Source organism: Hyla sarda, chromosome 12 (assembly GCF_029499605.1).
Source record: "Hyla sarda isolate aHylSar1 chromosome 12, aHylSar1.hap1, whole genome shotgun sequence".
Taxonomy (NCBI): domain Eukaryota; kingdom Metazoa; phylum Chordata; class Amphibia; order Anura; family Hylidae; genus Hyla; species Hyla sarda.
In genome coordinates, this window is record NC_079200.1 from 10,374,482 (window position 1) to 10,390,047 (window position 15,566).

General features: G+C 43.4%; 1 protein-coding gene across 2 annotated transcripts in view; it reads left to right on the forward strand.

Moving 5' to 3' along the window:
* The window catches only part of BRCA1 (BRCA1 DNA repair associated), a 156,934-nt gene that overhangs the window by 69,710 nt on the left and 71,658 nt on the right, over positions 1 to 15,566 (forward strand). For both annotated transcript variants that reach the window (XM_056548408.1, XM_056548409.1), the window contains 2 exons: positions 10,107 to 10,281; positions 15,503 to 15,566. The exon at positions 15,503 to 15,566 is cut by the window's right edge and continues 42 nt beyond it. In XM_056548408.1, coding sequence (XP_056404383.1) covers positions 10,107 to 10,281; positions 15,503 to 15,566 — 239 coding nt within the window. The remainder of the gene's footprint in view (positions 1 to 10,106; positions 10,282 to 15,502) is intronic.

A 15,566-nucleotide genomic window follows, 5' to 3' on the forward strand; every position in this document is an offset into this window, starting at 1 on the left:
GCCCCCGATCCATTGTTAAATGTGTATAAAAACAAAAAAACAAACAAAAAACCTTTTCCAATCAGTCTCTTCTGTCATGGCCGTAAATACATTATGTTCTGTTCTTCAAAAACCTTTTTTTTCTCTCCTTTGACGCAGTAAATTATGTGGCATTCAGCGGCGTACGTTTTCGAGCGCAATTTGTAAACTTTTGTTGATGTTTTAAAGCCATTTCCTGGAGAGCTTTATTCTCCATTTTGATGAGTACAATATACAAATAAGAGACTTCTGCAAGGTCCGGGCAATTTGCGTAGATGAAACGAGACCCGTGAAAACGGCATCTGAAAGAACGGAGGGGAGAGCGAAGATTCTTATTGCTCCATTGTGTTTATCATATTGTTTGGTCTTAGTGGTAATTGCGCCGTCTGCATAAGAAAGGCTCGCGCTGCGTCACGGCTTTTTATAGCCCGTCATTCTCCACACACTGAATTGGAAAGATTCCAGCAAAAAAAAAAATGTATTTTAATTTTTTTCTCTTTATATGCAAAACGGCCATTGCAGGGCTCTCAATAGCGTAAAACACTATATGCAGCTCTATATGCACTCCTAGTTAAAGCTTTTTTTTAGCGAAACATGTCGGAGCGCTGGAGAGGTGTCGTGGAGCTCTGTATTGTATGTACACTGCTCTAAAAAATAAAGGGAACACGTAAACAACACAATGTAACTCCAAGTCACTGACACTTGTGTGAGATCCCACTGTCCACTCAGGAAGAACACTGATTGACAATCAATTTCACATGGAACAGACAACACGTGGAAATTATAGGCAATTATCAAGACACTCCCAATAAAGGAGTGGTTCTGCAGGTGGTGACCATGGACCACTTCTCAGCTCCTATGCTTCCTGGCTGATGTTTTGGTCACTTTTGAATGCTGGCGGTGCTTTCACTCTATTGGTAGCATGAGACGGAGTCTACAACCCACACAAGTGGCTCAGGTAGTGCAGCTCATCCAGGATGGCACATCAATGCGAGCTGTGGCAAGAAGGTTTGCTGTGTCTGTCAGCATAGTGTCCAGAGCATGGAGGCGCTACCAGGAGACAGGCCAGTACATCAGGAGATGTGGAGGAGGCCGTAGGAGGGCAACAACCCTGCAGCAGGACCGCTACCTCCACCTTTGTGCAAGGAGGAGCACTGCCAGAACCCTGCAAAATGACCTCCAGCAGGCCACAAATGTGCATGTGTCCACTCAAACGGTCACAAACCGACTCCATGAGGGTGGTATGAGGGCCCGACATCCACCTGGTGGGGGTTGTGCTTACAAGCCATCACCGTGCAGGACGTTTGGCATTTACCAGAGAACACCAAGATTGGCAAATTTGCCTATGCCCTGTGCTCTTCACAGATGAAAGCAGGTTCACACTGAGCACATGTGACAGAGTCTGGAGACGCCGTGGAGAACGTTCTGTTGCCTGCAACATCCTCCAGCATGACCGGTTTGGCGGTGGGTCAGTAATGGTGTGGGGTGGCATTTCTTTGGGGGGCCGCACAGCCCTCCATGTGCTTGCCAGAGGAAGCCTGACTGCCATTAGGTACCGAGATGAGATCCTCAGACCCCTTGCGAGACTATATGCTGGTGCGGTTGGCCCTGGGTTCCTCCTAATACAAGACAATGCTAGACCTCATGTGGCTGGAGTGTGTCAGCAGTTCCTACAAGAGGAAGGCATTGATGCTATGGACCGGCCGCCCGTTCCCCTGAATCCGATTGAGCACATCTGGGACGTCTAGCTCCATCCACCACAGACTGTCCAGGAGTTGGCGGATGCTTTAGTCCAGGTCTGGGAGGACATCCCTCAGGAGACCATCCCCCACCTCATCAGGAGCATGCCCAGGCGTTGTAGGGAGGTCATACGGGCACGTGGAGGCCGCACACACCACTGAGCCTCATTGGGACTTGTATTAAGGACATTACATAAAGTTGGATCAGCCTGTAGTGGGGTTTTCCACTGTGATTTTGAGTGTGACTCCATTTCCAGACCTCCAGGGGTTCATACATTTGATTTCCATTGATAATTTTTGTGTGATATTGTTGTCAGCGCATTCAACTATGTAAAGACGAAAGTATTTCATACGATTAGTTCATTCAGATCTAGGATGTTATCTTAGTGTTCACTTTATTTTTTTGATCAGTGTATTTTCTGCTGCCGCCATTGTTTGTTTGCACTATATTTTTGCACTGTCACTTTCTACCTTTTTTTTTTATGTTTTTGGCACTTATGCACGTTGTATCCTTATGACTAGCCAGCACATTGCTGTATCTTGAATTATCACTGTCTGTGTTGACACACATTCGTTTCTTTGGCTTTTTAGCGTGCAGCAGCCTGTATTTATACAAACTAATATACTTTACATACTTTTTTTTATATTTGTAATCAATATCTACTTTTTTACTCCTCTGCGGCCTCCATTAATTATTTTTAATATACACCCTATATACCTTTTTATATATAATATATTTCTATACTAAATTACATTTATAACTTTGCACACTGTGTGTGTGTGTGTATGTGTATATATATATATATATATATATATATATATATATAATATATACTCGAGTATAAGCAGAGTTTTTCAGCACGATTTTTTGTGCTGAAAACGCCCCCCTCGGCTTCTACTCGAGTGAGCTCTCTGCCTGTCAATCCCTTCTCATTGGTCTTCAACCTGCGGACCTCCAGATGTTGCAAAATTACAACTCCCAGCATGCCCGGACAGCCGATAGTTTTCAAACACCTGGAGGTCCACAGGTTGAAGACCACTGTGGCCTTCGTCATCATCCAGACCCCCCATTTAGTTTTCTACTCACCTCCCCTAAGTGGGAAGGAAGGGTGAGCTGTTTCGGGCCATCTATCCTGCAGGGACCGTCCGGTGGGGATGGTTAGTCGTTCCGGGCTGTCCATCTTCACCGGGAGACCCTCTTCTTCGCTCCGGGCCGGCCCCGGACTAGTGACGTTGCCTTGACGACCACGCACAGGGACGTCCGCCCCTGCGCGTTAACGTCCCTGTGCGTCGTCGTCAAGGCAACGTCACTAGTCCAGGTTTGGCCTGGAGCGGAGAAGAGGGCCTCCCGGTGAAGATGGACAGTTCGGAACGACTAACCCTCCCCACCGGATGGTCCCTGCAGCATAGATGGCCTGGAACAGCTCACCCTTCCTTCCCACCGAGAGGAGGTGAGTAGAAAACTAAAGGGGGGTCTGGATGATGACAAAGGCCGCAATGGTCTTCAACCTGTGGACCTCCAGGTGTTTCAAAACTACAACTCCCAGCATGCCCGGACAGCCGATGGCTGTCCGGGCATGCTGGGAGTTGTTGTTTTGCAACATCTGGTGGTCCGGACGTTGAAGACCACTGATGAAGGAATTGACATGTGGTGATGATGATGAGGGGGGGGGGGGGATGATGACAGTGGTCTGGATGATGACAGGCGGGGATGATGATGACATGGTGGATGATGACAGGGTGGATGATGACAGGGTGGATGATGACAGGGTAATGATGTTTACAGGGGGGATGATGACAGGCAGTGATGATGAAGGGGGGATGATGACAGGTGATGATGATGAGGGTGTTAATGACGGGGGTCTGGATGATGACAGGGGGGGATGATGTATTTCCCACCCTAGGCTTATAGTCGAGTCAATAACTTTTCCTGTGTTTTTGGGGTGAAATTAGGGGCCTCGGCTTATATTCGGGTCGGCTTATACTCAAGTATATACCTTTTTACTCAATTATACATTCTTTCCTTGTGTATATTGTTTTTAAATTACACTGATTAAAATAAAATACTTTTATACTATCTATGCCTGTATTTATTTTTACCTTTAATCTGTGGTTATGTGTGCGCCCAGTGCGCTTTAAAGGTGAATCATTTGTTTATTCCTAACCCCCTCTTTATTTTATGTGGTGAGACGATTTGTGTAGGGCTATATAGGTTCAAATATATGCAGCGCATTTATATATGGAGTCCGATATTACAGAACAACAAGCGTTGTGTTTTTTATTTTACATAATTTTTGTCATCTTTAACCATGATGCCATGGCGAGTCCTGGCAGATGCACAGTGTGTTTTTCAAATTTTTTATTTTACTTATTTATTAATAATAATACATATTATTAGTATTAATAAAAAATATATATGAATATTGCTTTATTATCATTTGAGATATTTATTTATTTTTATTTTTTAAATACTTATTTATTTGAAGGGGTACTCTAATGGAAAAAACATTTTTTAAATCAACTGGTGCCAGAAAAAAAAATTACAAATCTGTATAAATTTCTATTTAAAAATTTTAATCCCTCTAGTACTTATCAGCTGCTGGATGCTCCACAGGAAGTTGTTTTGTTTTTGAATTTCCTTTCTGTCTGTCCACAGTGCTCTCTGCTGACACCTCTGTCCATGTCAGGAACTGTCCAGAGCAGGAGAGGTTTGCTATGGGGATTTGCTCCTACTCTGGAAAGTTCCTGACATGAACAGAGGTGTCAGCAGAGAGCACTATGTTCAGACTGAAAGGAAATTCAAAGATCTTTATATAGTAATAATTTACAAATCTGTTTAACTTTCTGGCACAAGCTGATTAAAAAAAAAAAATGTCTAAGGATAGGGGATAAGTTTCAGATCGCGGGGGGGTCTGACCGCTGGGACGACACACTCCCTTCCCGCTGCCGGGGCCCCCGTACAGGAGATCGCGGGGGGCCCTAGCGGTCGGACCCCCCCACGATCTGAAACTTATCCCCTATCCTAAGGATAAGGTATATGTTTTTCGGGACTGGACTACTCCTTTTAACTTTCTGGCACCAGTTGATTTAAAAAAAAAAAGTTTTAAAGGGGTACTCCACTGCTGGACATCTTATTTCCCATCCAAAGGATAGAAGATAAGATGTCTGATCCCGGGGGTCCCGCTATTTGGGGGGCCCCCCGCAATCTCCCGCAGCACCCGGCGTTTGTCACGGCCACGCCCCCTCCATTCATGTCTATGGGAGGGGGCGTGTCGGCCAACACGCCCCTCCCATAAACATGAATGGAGGGTGTGTGGCCATGATCTCACGATCACGGCCTCAGTCTCCGAGTGTTCTGAACAAAATTTTCAGAATGCTGGAGCACCGGAGTCACCCTTTAACCCAAGTACTGCCCATGTACTGCTTCTGAGCCCACAGGGGAAGTGTTATGCGTATTTGTAAGGCTGGGCCAGATGGAGGAGCAACCGGGCTGGACATCAATGTGAATGAAAAAACGGGCATAAGAGCCACAGAGCGAAGAAAGGTGCGCACCATTGTCATCACGGTCACAAGCACTGGAATTCGGTGATACCAATGGCAGATTCCCTTTTAAAGAAAAACAGAGTTGATTTCTTAGTTTCTTTTTTTTTAAAGGGTTACTCCGCCATAAAACATATTGAGGGTCATTTATGAAAGTTTGCTTAGGTAGGCTATTTTTTAGTTTTTTTTTTTTTTTCACTTCCATTCTGCTTACGTGCGACAAATTTACTATATTGTTGCACTGCGTTAATACCTTTTTCTCAGGTAAGCAAATGTGGGAGTTTTTTTCTCACCTAAGTGAAGACAATAGTCAGTGTCTGTTATTTAAAGCGCAGCTGTCATAAACTTTTACTGCAATAACCTGCACACAGCGTGTGTACTGTGTGCAGGTGGTTTGTTTAACAACCTTTCTACCTAATAGTTCCCGGCTCCTATTACCCTAAAAAAAGGCTTTTTATGAAAGCCAAGGACAGCCGGATAGGCGTGGCACAAGGTTTCGCGATTCCCCGCTGCCAGCCACGCCCACCAACTGTAATTCAGCGCTGGGACTCTGTGTGATTGACACACAGGTCCCAGCGCATGCGCCGTTCATTTCTTCTAACGTGCGCGCCGCTGCGTATAATGCTTGCGAGCGCTCGCTCCCTCCCAGCACTGAATTACAGTCGGTGGGCGGGCATCGCGGACCTCGCGCCGCGCCTACCCGACTATCCGTGGCTTTCATAAAAAGCCTTTTTTAGGGTAATAAAAGGTAGAAAGGTTGTTATACAAACCACCTGCACACAGTACACACGCTGTGTGCAGGCTATTGCAGTAAAATATCCTGACAGTTGCGCTTTAAGGTTCGGCTGCAGTATATTTAGTAGGTTTTTAAAGCCTTGGCAACTTTTTTGTGAATGTCGCGGTTGATACATTTCTGACTATGGCAAAAGTCAAAATTGTAAAAACGCTTATGTACGCCAATTTGAAAAAAAAATGCTTTTCTCGCTCTCGTGGCAGATTGTCGCAACATAAAAGACGGAGGCGCAATTGCGAAGTTTTTTGCGACAATTTTATGCAGAAAAACTCTGGTAAATCGGTTGGTAAATGTCTGTCACTATCCTCTATTCAAAGGAAATCACATGGGGTGTGTTTGTCTTTTTCTTATTTTTTTTTCCACCTCACAATTTTTGTCATTTTTGGTAGTACAATAATTAAATTGGCGTTGGTCCGCCATGTTTTCTCCGCACCCCCCCCCCCCCCTTGAGGATTCTTACAGGGGTAGTACAATAATTAAATTGGCGTTGGTCCCCCATGTTTTCTCTGCACCCCCCCCCCCCCCCCCCTTGAGGATTCTTACAGAGTCTCATTGTTACTAGGACAAAAACACATTGCAGCCCTAAATCTCAAATAATCCGCTCTGTTCCCAAAAACACGATTTAGGATTTTAAAGCCGTCATCCATCTTACCGCTGTGAAGGGGAAAACATTAATTTGGCTAAAAGCTTTTCTGAGATGTGTATCTGAAGTAAAAATAAATAAATAAATAAAACTACATGCAGTAGGTTACTGAAGTCACTTTCGTGCAGAATTAAATACCTGGGTCATTCCTCTCCTGTCCTGTTCCCATCAGAACATTCCTTAAAGGGGTTCTCCACCATAAGGTGACTTTAGTACGTACCTGGCAGACAGTAATGGACATGCTTAGGAAGGAGCTGCACTTGTCTTGGAGCTAAATGGCTATGTTGTGAGATTACCATAATACTGTGGCTAGCTTTCTGTGAGCTGATATTTCCTGTTTGAGTTTTCTTTTTTTTGCCTACAAATCCCATAATTCCATTTTCCTCCCTCCCACACCTCAGCCACCCCACCCATTGAAACATAAATTAGCCGCAGCATCTATTAAAAGACCTGTGGTTTTCAATCAGGGTGCCTACAGCTGTTGCATTAGTTGCAGATTGATCTCTCTCCCACCAAGCGATCGCTCCACCCATTGAAGCAGACAGGCTCCCTGTTATCAGCTGACTAGTGATGTCAGGTCTCGGCCGCATTGCAACCTGGGAAAAATCTGAGACAACAGTCATTTTGTATGCTGTTAAAAATAAATATTGGGGTGAAAATCACAGAAGAATTGTGAGAAAACCGTCACACACAGGTACAGACACTATATTATGGACGACACTAACTTTACAGCCCCTGAGGTATAGTCAAATAAAAAAGTTTCCTGGATTACCCCCTTTAAATGGGCACTCTCATTAAAACTAATATTTGCTATTGAACTCATTATGGTAAATAAAAAATCTTTCTAATGTTCTTTGTTTAAAAAATAAAAAAAAAAGTTTTCTATGTTTTCTTTATGTTTACAAAAGCTGCCATTAGGTGTCTCCCTACTTGTCCAGAGCACATTTCCCCTCCCATCTCTTGCACAGACTTTGGACTCCTGCTGGCCTTCCAGAAGTCCAAAATCAGCAAAATGCAGTCTGGAGTGCTGAGGGGGTGTGTGTGTGTGTGTGCATTCTTAGCCAATCATAGCTCATCTCACACTGAACTGCTCTGGGCTGTGTGTAGCAGAGTGAGGGAGGAAGTTCTCCCCTGTATGGCTTCAGATGATGTCACGTCTGCTGGGGAACGCCCCTTCCCAGTCTGTGAATCTGACTGAGACTGAGCAGAAAATACAGAGCAATATCAAGGTAGAAAAACAAAAAAATAATAAAAAATAAAGGCAGGGGGTGGTTTATCATGATGGGGGATTATAAAATTTAACAAGATCGTGAAAGATCCTCATTAAAGGGGTACTCCTACCCTAGACTTCTCATCCCCTATCTAAAGGATTGGGAATAAGATGTCCGATCTCAGTGATGAACATTATTTTCAGAACGGACGGTTCGGGTGGCCGTGATGTCACGCCACGCCCCCTCCATTCATGTCTATGGGAGGGGGCGTGACTGCCGTCACGCCCCCTCCCATAGACATGAATGGAGGGGGCGTGGCGTGACATCACGACCACCCGAACCCAGCATTCTTTGGAAAATGGATAACATGTCTAGGGGCAGAGTACCCCTTTAAAGTTCGATAGATCTGCAAGACACGTGCGGTGCGGCTGACACAAAGTAGCGATAATAGATCTCTCTCCCTGCCGGCAAAAGCCACGGCTTACGGCACTTTAAAGCGTCACATGGCGGCTTTCGGGGGCGCGTATGTAGCAAAAAATAAAAAGCGTACCAGGGCTATAGTGGTTATTGATCCCAGCACTGTAAGCGTGTGGGACCATTAGAAAGAACTTGGCTTTAGATTTTCCATTAAAAAAAATAAAAAAAATATCGGAAAACTGATTTTTCTGATGAAAAGAGACTTTTTTATTTTTATTTTTTTTTCATACTTTCTTTTCTTTCTTATTTTCTGATGAATGAACTGAATGAGTTTTCTTGAACTGGATTGGTTACTACTGTTTTATATCGCTGTGCTACATGTCAAACTTACGGGACGCTGTATAGGTTGTACATACTCAATTTTATAAATATACAAAACCTGTGCAAAGGAAAAGTTGCCCATGGCCACCAATCCGATCGCTTCTTTCATTTTTCAGAGGCCTTTTCAAAAATGAAAGAAGGGATCTGATTGGTTGCTATGGGCAACTGGGCAACTCTACCTCTAGACAGGTTTTGATAAATCTCCCCCTATAGGTGTATACATATATTGTATATGTATGTACCCCTCCTCATCAAGGTCTGGACTCTACAAGACCTCTGAACGTGTCCTTTGGTATCTCACCCAAGGACATTATCAACAGGTCCCGTAAAGGGGTTGTCCAGCAATTTTAACTGTCCAATAAATGAAGCTATATTGGTCGATTTTAAAGTTTTATTTTTTATTTTTTCCCTACCTTTATGTGGTATTTTATGTTTTTACTTCTGCTTCTGTTGCAAACTTTCTGTCTGTTGCCGTCATTAGCCCAACTTCCTGTCTGGTAAGGACACTCTAGCCGGAAATTCAGCCAACTCTACCTCCCTCCCACAACATCTTCATGACGATAACACAGAGCTGGCTGGGTTCCCAGCTAGAGTGTACAATGGAATAGGAAGTCCATTACAGGATGTACACCAGACAGGAAGCTGGGAGCAGACTGTTTACAGCAGACGGAAAGCATGGAATACCACACAAAGGAAGTAGTATAACTATATATATATATATATATATATATATATATATATATATATATATAACAATTTCTATTTTTCTTCCTTTCTGTGGTCTTTCATGTTTCACCTAAAATGACAGGTTAAGCTTCAAATAAATTATGTTTTTCAGAATCAATACAATCTTATGTATGTTACATGATTTCTGCAGCCACATTAAAGCATAGTCACTGTGAGGCTCTTTAGAAGTCAGTTCCAATTGGGCTGGGGCAAATGTAGCAAAGATCTGTTTTGTTACTTTAAGGGGAACTCGGCTGCCTCAATGTCCGGGACATTTTGTTCCCAATGCTTGCGGCAGTGTCGTGACGTCATGGCCACCCCCTCGTGAAGTCACGCCACGCCCCCTCAATGCAGGTCTATGGGAGGGGACGTGATGGCAGCCAAACCCCCTCCCATAGACTTATATTGAGGGGGTGGGGTGTGACATCATGAGGGGGCGGGGCTATGACATCACAAGCTCCCAGCTCCAGCGTTCGGAACAGTTTGTTCCAAATGCTTAGCCGCAGAGTACCCCTTTTAATTCTACCTACTACTGCAACTTATTATTACGTTGCTTTCAAGATTTTCAATATTTCATGTTTTTATTTATTTAATTTTAAAGCTTTATATTGAACTCGCAGGGTGTCTTTTTCTTACAGCAGCGGGACACCATGCGGAACAATTTAGACAAACTCCAGAAAGAAATGGCTGCCCTGGAAGCAGTCTTGGAACAGCATGGTAGTCAGAGTCCTGCATCCAGGAGGGGGCGAGCATCCGCAGTGGAGCACGTCACAATAAGACCGCAGGAGGCCCCGGAGAAAGCGGCAGACTCTGGTAAACGTGCGCGCGGTCTGAGTCGCACTTTATATAATGACTCATTGCTTACCGCATCCACTCCAGCTGCAGACAGCGCCGGCATGCTGGGAAAAATTACCATGTGCTTCTGTTCTTGTGTCATATCAACTTAGTCAGAAGTATGAGTGGGCATATGCGACGGCGCCAAAGTAATCAGACGCTCGCTAGGCGTGCGTGCTATATAAAATGTATACAATGTATGCAAACATGTAAAAGCTGCAATCAAGGGGTTATTGTGCGGGAGATTGGGGGAATAGGCAGGTCTGAAATTCAAATGGCAGCCTCAAGGTCTCTGCAGCCTGCAATGTGATCCCGCAAGTGCCTTGTAACCAATACGGTTTGTTGTATTCATAAATAGACAAAATTAATATTGCGGTCGGTAAAGGTTCTGGCACTTTTGTTTTGCGTTCACCATGTGCGATGAATAGTGTCTTTAGAGCGATGTTCATATCTATATCGCAAAGATACTTTAAAGGGGTATTCCAGGGAAAAACTTTTTTTTTTTTTTTTTTTTTTTTTTTAAATGTTAAACCTTCCAATAATTGTCAGCTGCTGAAGTTGAGTTGTTCTATTCTGTCTGGCAACAGTGCTCTTTGCTGACATCGAGTAGGAGAGGTTTGCTATGGGGATTTTCTTCTACTCTGGACAGTTCCCGAGACAGGTGTCATCAGAGAGCAGTTAGACAGAAGAGAACAACTCAACTTAAGCAGCTCATAAGTTCTGAAAGGATTAAGATTTGTTAATAGAAGTAATTTACAAATCTGTTTAACTTTCTGGAGCCAGTTGAGATAAAATATATATAAATGTTTTTCCTGGATAACCCCTTAACGATGAGCGCCGTTAATGTACGTCCTGGTGACGTGGTACTTAACGCACCAGGACGTACATTTACGACCTAAGCATAACTGCGGGCATCGGAGCGATGCGCGGCAGGTCCCGGCTGTTGATCGCAGCCAGGGACCCGCCGGTAATGGCGGACATCCGCGATCGCGCGGATGTCCGCCATTAACCCCTCAGATGCCGTGATCAATACAGATCACGGCATCTGCAGCATCGCGGTCACTTAATTGGATGATCGGATCGCCCGCAGCGCTGCCGCGGCGATCCGATCATCCTGCACGGCAGCCGGAGTTCCCCTCACCTGCCTCCGCTGTCTTCCGGGAGTCGTCTGCTCTGATCTGCCTTCCCGCAGACCAGAGCAGAAGATAACCGATAACCCTGATCAGTGCTGTGTCCTATACATAGCACTGAACAGGATTAGCAATCGAATGATTGCTATAAATAGTCCCCTATGGGGACTATAAGAGTGTAAAAATAAAAGTAAAAAAAAATAAAGTAAAAAAAATTAGAAAAACCCCCTCCCCCAATAAAAACGTGAATTGCCCCATTTTCCCTATTTCACCACCAAAAAGTGTTAAAAAATATTTTATATACATATTTGGTATCGCCGCGTGCGTAAATATCTGAACTCTTAAAATAAAATGTTAATGATACTGTACGGTGAACGGCGTGAACATAAAAGAGAAAAAAAATTCCAAAATAGCTTTTTATAACATTTTATTCCCCAAAAAATTAATAAAAAATGTATTAAAAGTTTTGTATAAGCAAATATGGTATCAATAAAAAGTACAGATCACGGCGCAAAAAATGAGCCCTCATACCACTGCTTATATGGAAAAATGAAAAAGTTATAGGTCTTCAAAATAAGGGGATCTTAAACGTACTAATTTGGTTAAAAAGTTTGTGATTTTTTTTTAAGCGCAACAGTAATAGAAAAGTATATAATCATGGGTATCATTTTAATCGTATTGACCCAAAGAATAAAGAACACGTCATTTTTAAAAATAAATAGTACGGCGTGAAAACGAAACCTTCCAAAATTAGCAAAATTGCGGTTTTCTTTTTAATTTCCCCACACAAATAGTATTTTGTTGGTTATGCCATACATTTTATGGTAAAGTGAGTGATGGCATTACAACGGACAACTGGTCGCGCAAAAAACAAGCCCTCATACTAGTCTGTGGATGAAAATATAAGAGAGTTATGATTTTTTGAAGGCGAGGATGAAAAAATGAAAACGTAAAAATTAAATTTTCTGCGTATTTCACCCCTTAAGGACCCGGGCTTTTTCCGTTTTTTCATTTTCAATTTTTCCTCCTTAACTTTAAAAAATCATAACTCTTAAAAATTTTCACCTAAAATTATATATAATGGCTTAATTTTTGCGTCACTAATTCTACTTTGTAATGACATTAGTCATTTTACCCAAAAATCTACGGTGAAACGGGAGAAAAAATCAATGTGCGACAAAATTGATGAAAAAACACTATTTTGTAAGTTTTGGGGGCTTCTATTTTCACGCAGTACATTTTTTGTCAAAAATGACACCTTATCTTTATTCTGTAGGTCCATACGGTTAAAATGATATCCTACTTGTATAGGTTTGAATTTGTATCACTTCCGAGAAAAATCATGAATACATGCAGGAAAATTTATACGTTTAAAATGGTCATCTTTTGACCCCTATAACTTTTTAATTTTTCTGTGTTCAGGGCGCTTTGAGGACTCATTTTTTGCGCCGTCATATGAAGTTTTTAGCGGTACCATTTTTGTTCTGATCAGACTTTTTGATCACTTTTTATTCACTTTTTTGTGGTATAAAAAGTGATCAAAATGCGCTATTTTGGACTTTGGAATTTTTTTGCGCGTACGCCATTGAACGAGCGGTTTAAAAAGCGGTATATTTTTATAAATCGGACATTTCCGCACGCGGCGATACTACATATGTTTATTTTTATTATTATTTACATAATGTTTTTTTTATTTTTGGAAATGCCGGGTGATTTAAACTTTTATTAGGGGAAGGGATAATTGAAAGGGTTAATGATTTTTTTTACACTTTTCTTATGCAATATTATAGCTCCTATAGGGGGGGCTATAACATTGCATTTACTGATCTTTTACACTGATTGATGCATCTCCATAGGAATGGATCAATCAGTGTTTTCGGCGATTGAATGCTCAAGCCTGGATCTCAGGCTTGAAGCATTCATTCGGCGATCGGACAGCGCAGGAGAAGGTAAGAAGACCTCCTCCTGTGCTACAGCTGTTCGGGATGCCGCGATTATACCGCGGCGATCCCGAACAGCTCCCTGAGCTAGCCGGGCACTTTTACTTTCGTTTTTAGCCGCGCGGCTCAGCTTTGAGCGCGCGGCTAAAGGGTTAATAGCGCGCGGCACAGCGATCAGTGCCGCGCGCTATTAGAGGCGGGTCCCGGCTTCACTATGACGCCGGGCCCGCCGCGATATGATGCGGGGTCACCGTGTGACCCCGCGTTATATCGCAGGACCGGGACCCATGACGTATGCATACGTCATGGGTCCTTAAGAGGTTAAGGCCCAAACGGGCTGAGTCCTTAAGGGGTTAAACTGTAACTAAATGCTCTGGTATACTCATAGCCTTCCATTATGACAATAAAGTCAAGTCACTTTTATCAATTTTTCTCCTGTATGTATACAAACATGTTTTTTTTTTTATCCCACCGGAGGACCCCTTTAATATGTAAAACTACGTTTAAAGAAAAAAACTAAAACATTTTTTTTTTATTAACTGATGCCAGAAAGTTAAGCAGATTTGTAATTTATTTCTATTTAAAAATCTTAACCCTTCCAGTACTTATCAGCTGCTGTATGCTCCAGAGAAAATTGTGTAGTTCTTTCCAGTCTGACCACGGTGCTCTCTGCTGACACCTCTGTCCATTTTAGGAACTGTCCAGAGCAGGAGAGGTTTGCTATGGGGATTTGCTCCTACTCTGCACAGTTCTGACATGGACAGAGGTTGCAGCATAGAGCACTGTGGGCAGACTGGAAAGAACTACACAACTTCCACTGGAGCATACAGCAGCTGATAAGCACTGGAAGGATTAAGATTTTTAAACAGAAGTAATTTACAAATCTGTTTAACTTTCTGGCACCAGCTGATTTGAAAAAAAAAACAATTGTTTTCCAACGGAGTTCCTCTTTTAAAGGGTTACTAATGGTTTTCACTTGTGGTTTTCACTTTCACATTTTCCAAGCAGGAGAAAGCGGGCATTTCCCAGCAGGAATGACATCACTGAAGTCTGCTGGGGGACCACTTCTGCCCTCACATTTTAGCAGCGTTGTGATGAATAGAAGACCTCACGCTCTGTGCAGCTTTCAGTCTGTGCAGTTGCTTTGTGAGGCTCTGTGCAGCTGCTTTCAGTGAGGTTCTGGGCAGCTGCTTTCAGTGAGGCTCTGGGCAGCTGCTTTCAGTGAGGTTCTGTGCAGCTGCTTTCAGTGAGGTTCTGCGCAGCTGCTTTCAGTGAGGTTCTGCGCAGCTGCTTTCAGTGAGGCTCTGGGCAGCTGCTTTCAGTGAGGCTCTGGGCAGCAGCTTTCAGTGAGGCTCTGGGCAGCAGCTTTCAGTGAGGCTCTGGGCAGCAGCTTTCAGTGAGGCTCTGGGCAGCAGCTTTCAGTGTGGCTCTGGGCAGCAGCTTTCAGTGTGGCTCTGGGCAGCAGCTTTCAGTGTGGCTCTGGGCAGCAGCTTTCAGTGTGGCTCTGGGCAGCAGCTTTCAGTGTGGCTCTGGGCAGCAGCTTTCAGTGTGGCTCTGGGCAGCAGCTTTCAGTGTGGCTCTGGGCAGCAGCTGTCAGTGTGGCTCTGGGCAGCAGCTGTCAGTGTGGCTCTGGGCAGCAGCTGTCAGTGTGGCTCTGGGCAGCAGCTGTCAGTGTGGCTCTGGGCAGAGAAACACTTCCTGAGTGTGGTCTCCTGTCATTACAAGCAGGAGACCAAAATCTCAGATTTTGACCAGAGAGAATGTTTTCTGGTCAAGAAGGGAGACCCCTGGTGGCCAGAAGTACACAGAAGAAAAACTAACAGTTTTTTTTGTTCTTTGTTTCTTTAATGGAAGCCATTTACAAAAGTTAGTTATTTAGCATAAGGAATCGAATATTAAAAATGATGTTTGACAGTGCCCATTTAAAGAAATTTCCCTTTTTTTTTTTTTTTTTTTTTGTAAACTTCTTTTTTCAGACATATTACGGTGTTCATTGTAAATTTACATTCGGAAATGCAAGAGACTAGTTTAACCACTTAGTTAAGACCGTCTGGGCAGTGTATTGTTTGGAATTAAGAGATACAAGTTCGATCTGTATAATTTGAGCAGAAAAATCTCCATCTATTACAGAAACTTACAGGTCACCTGATGCAATCCCGGAGACTGAGGTCACGTCTGAACAGGGCCGAGCATC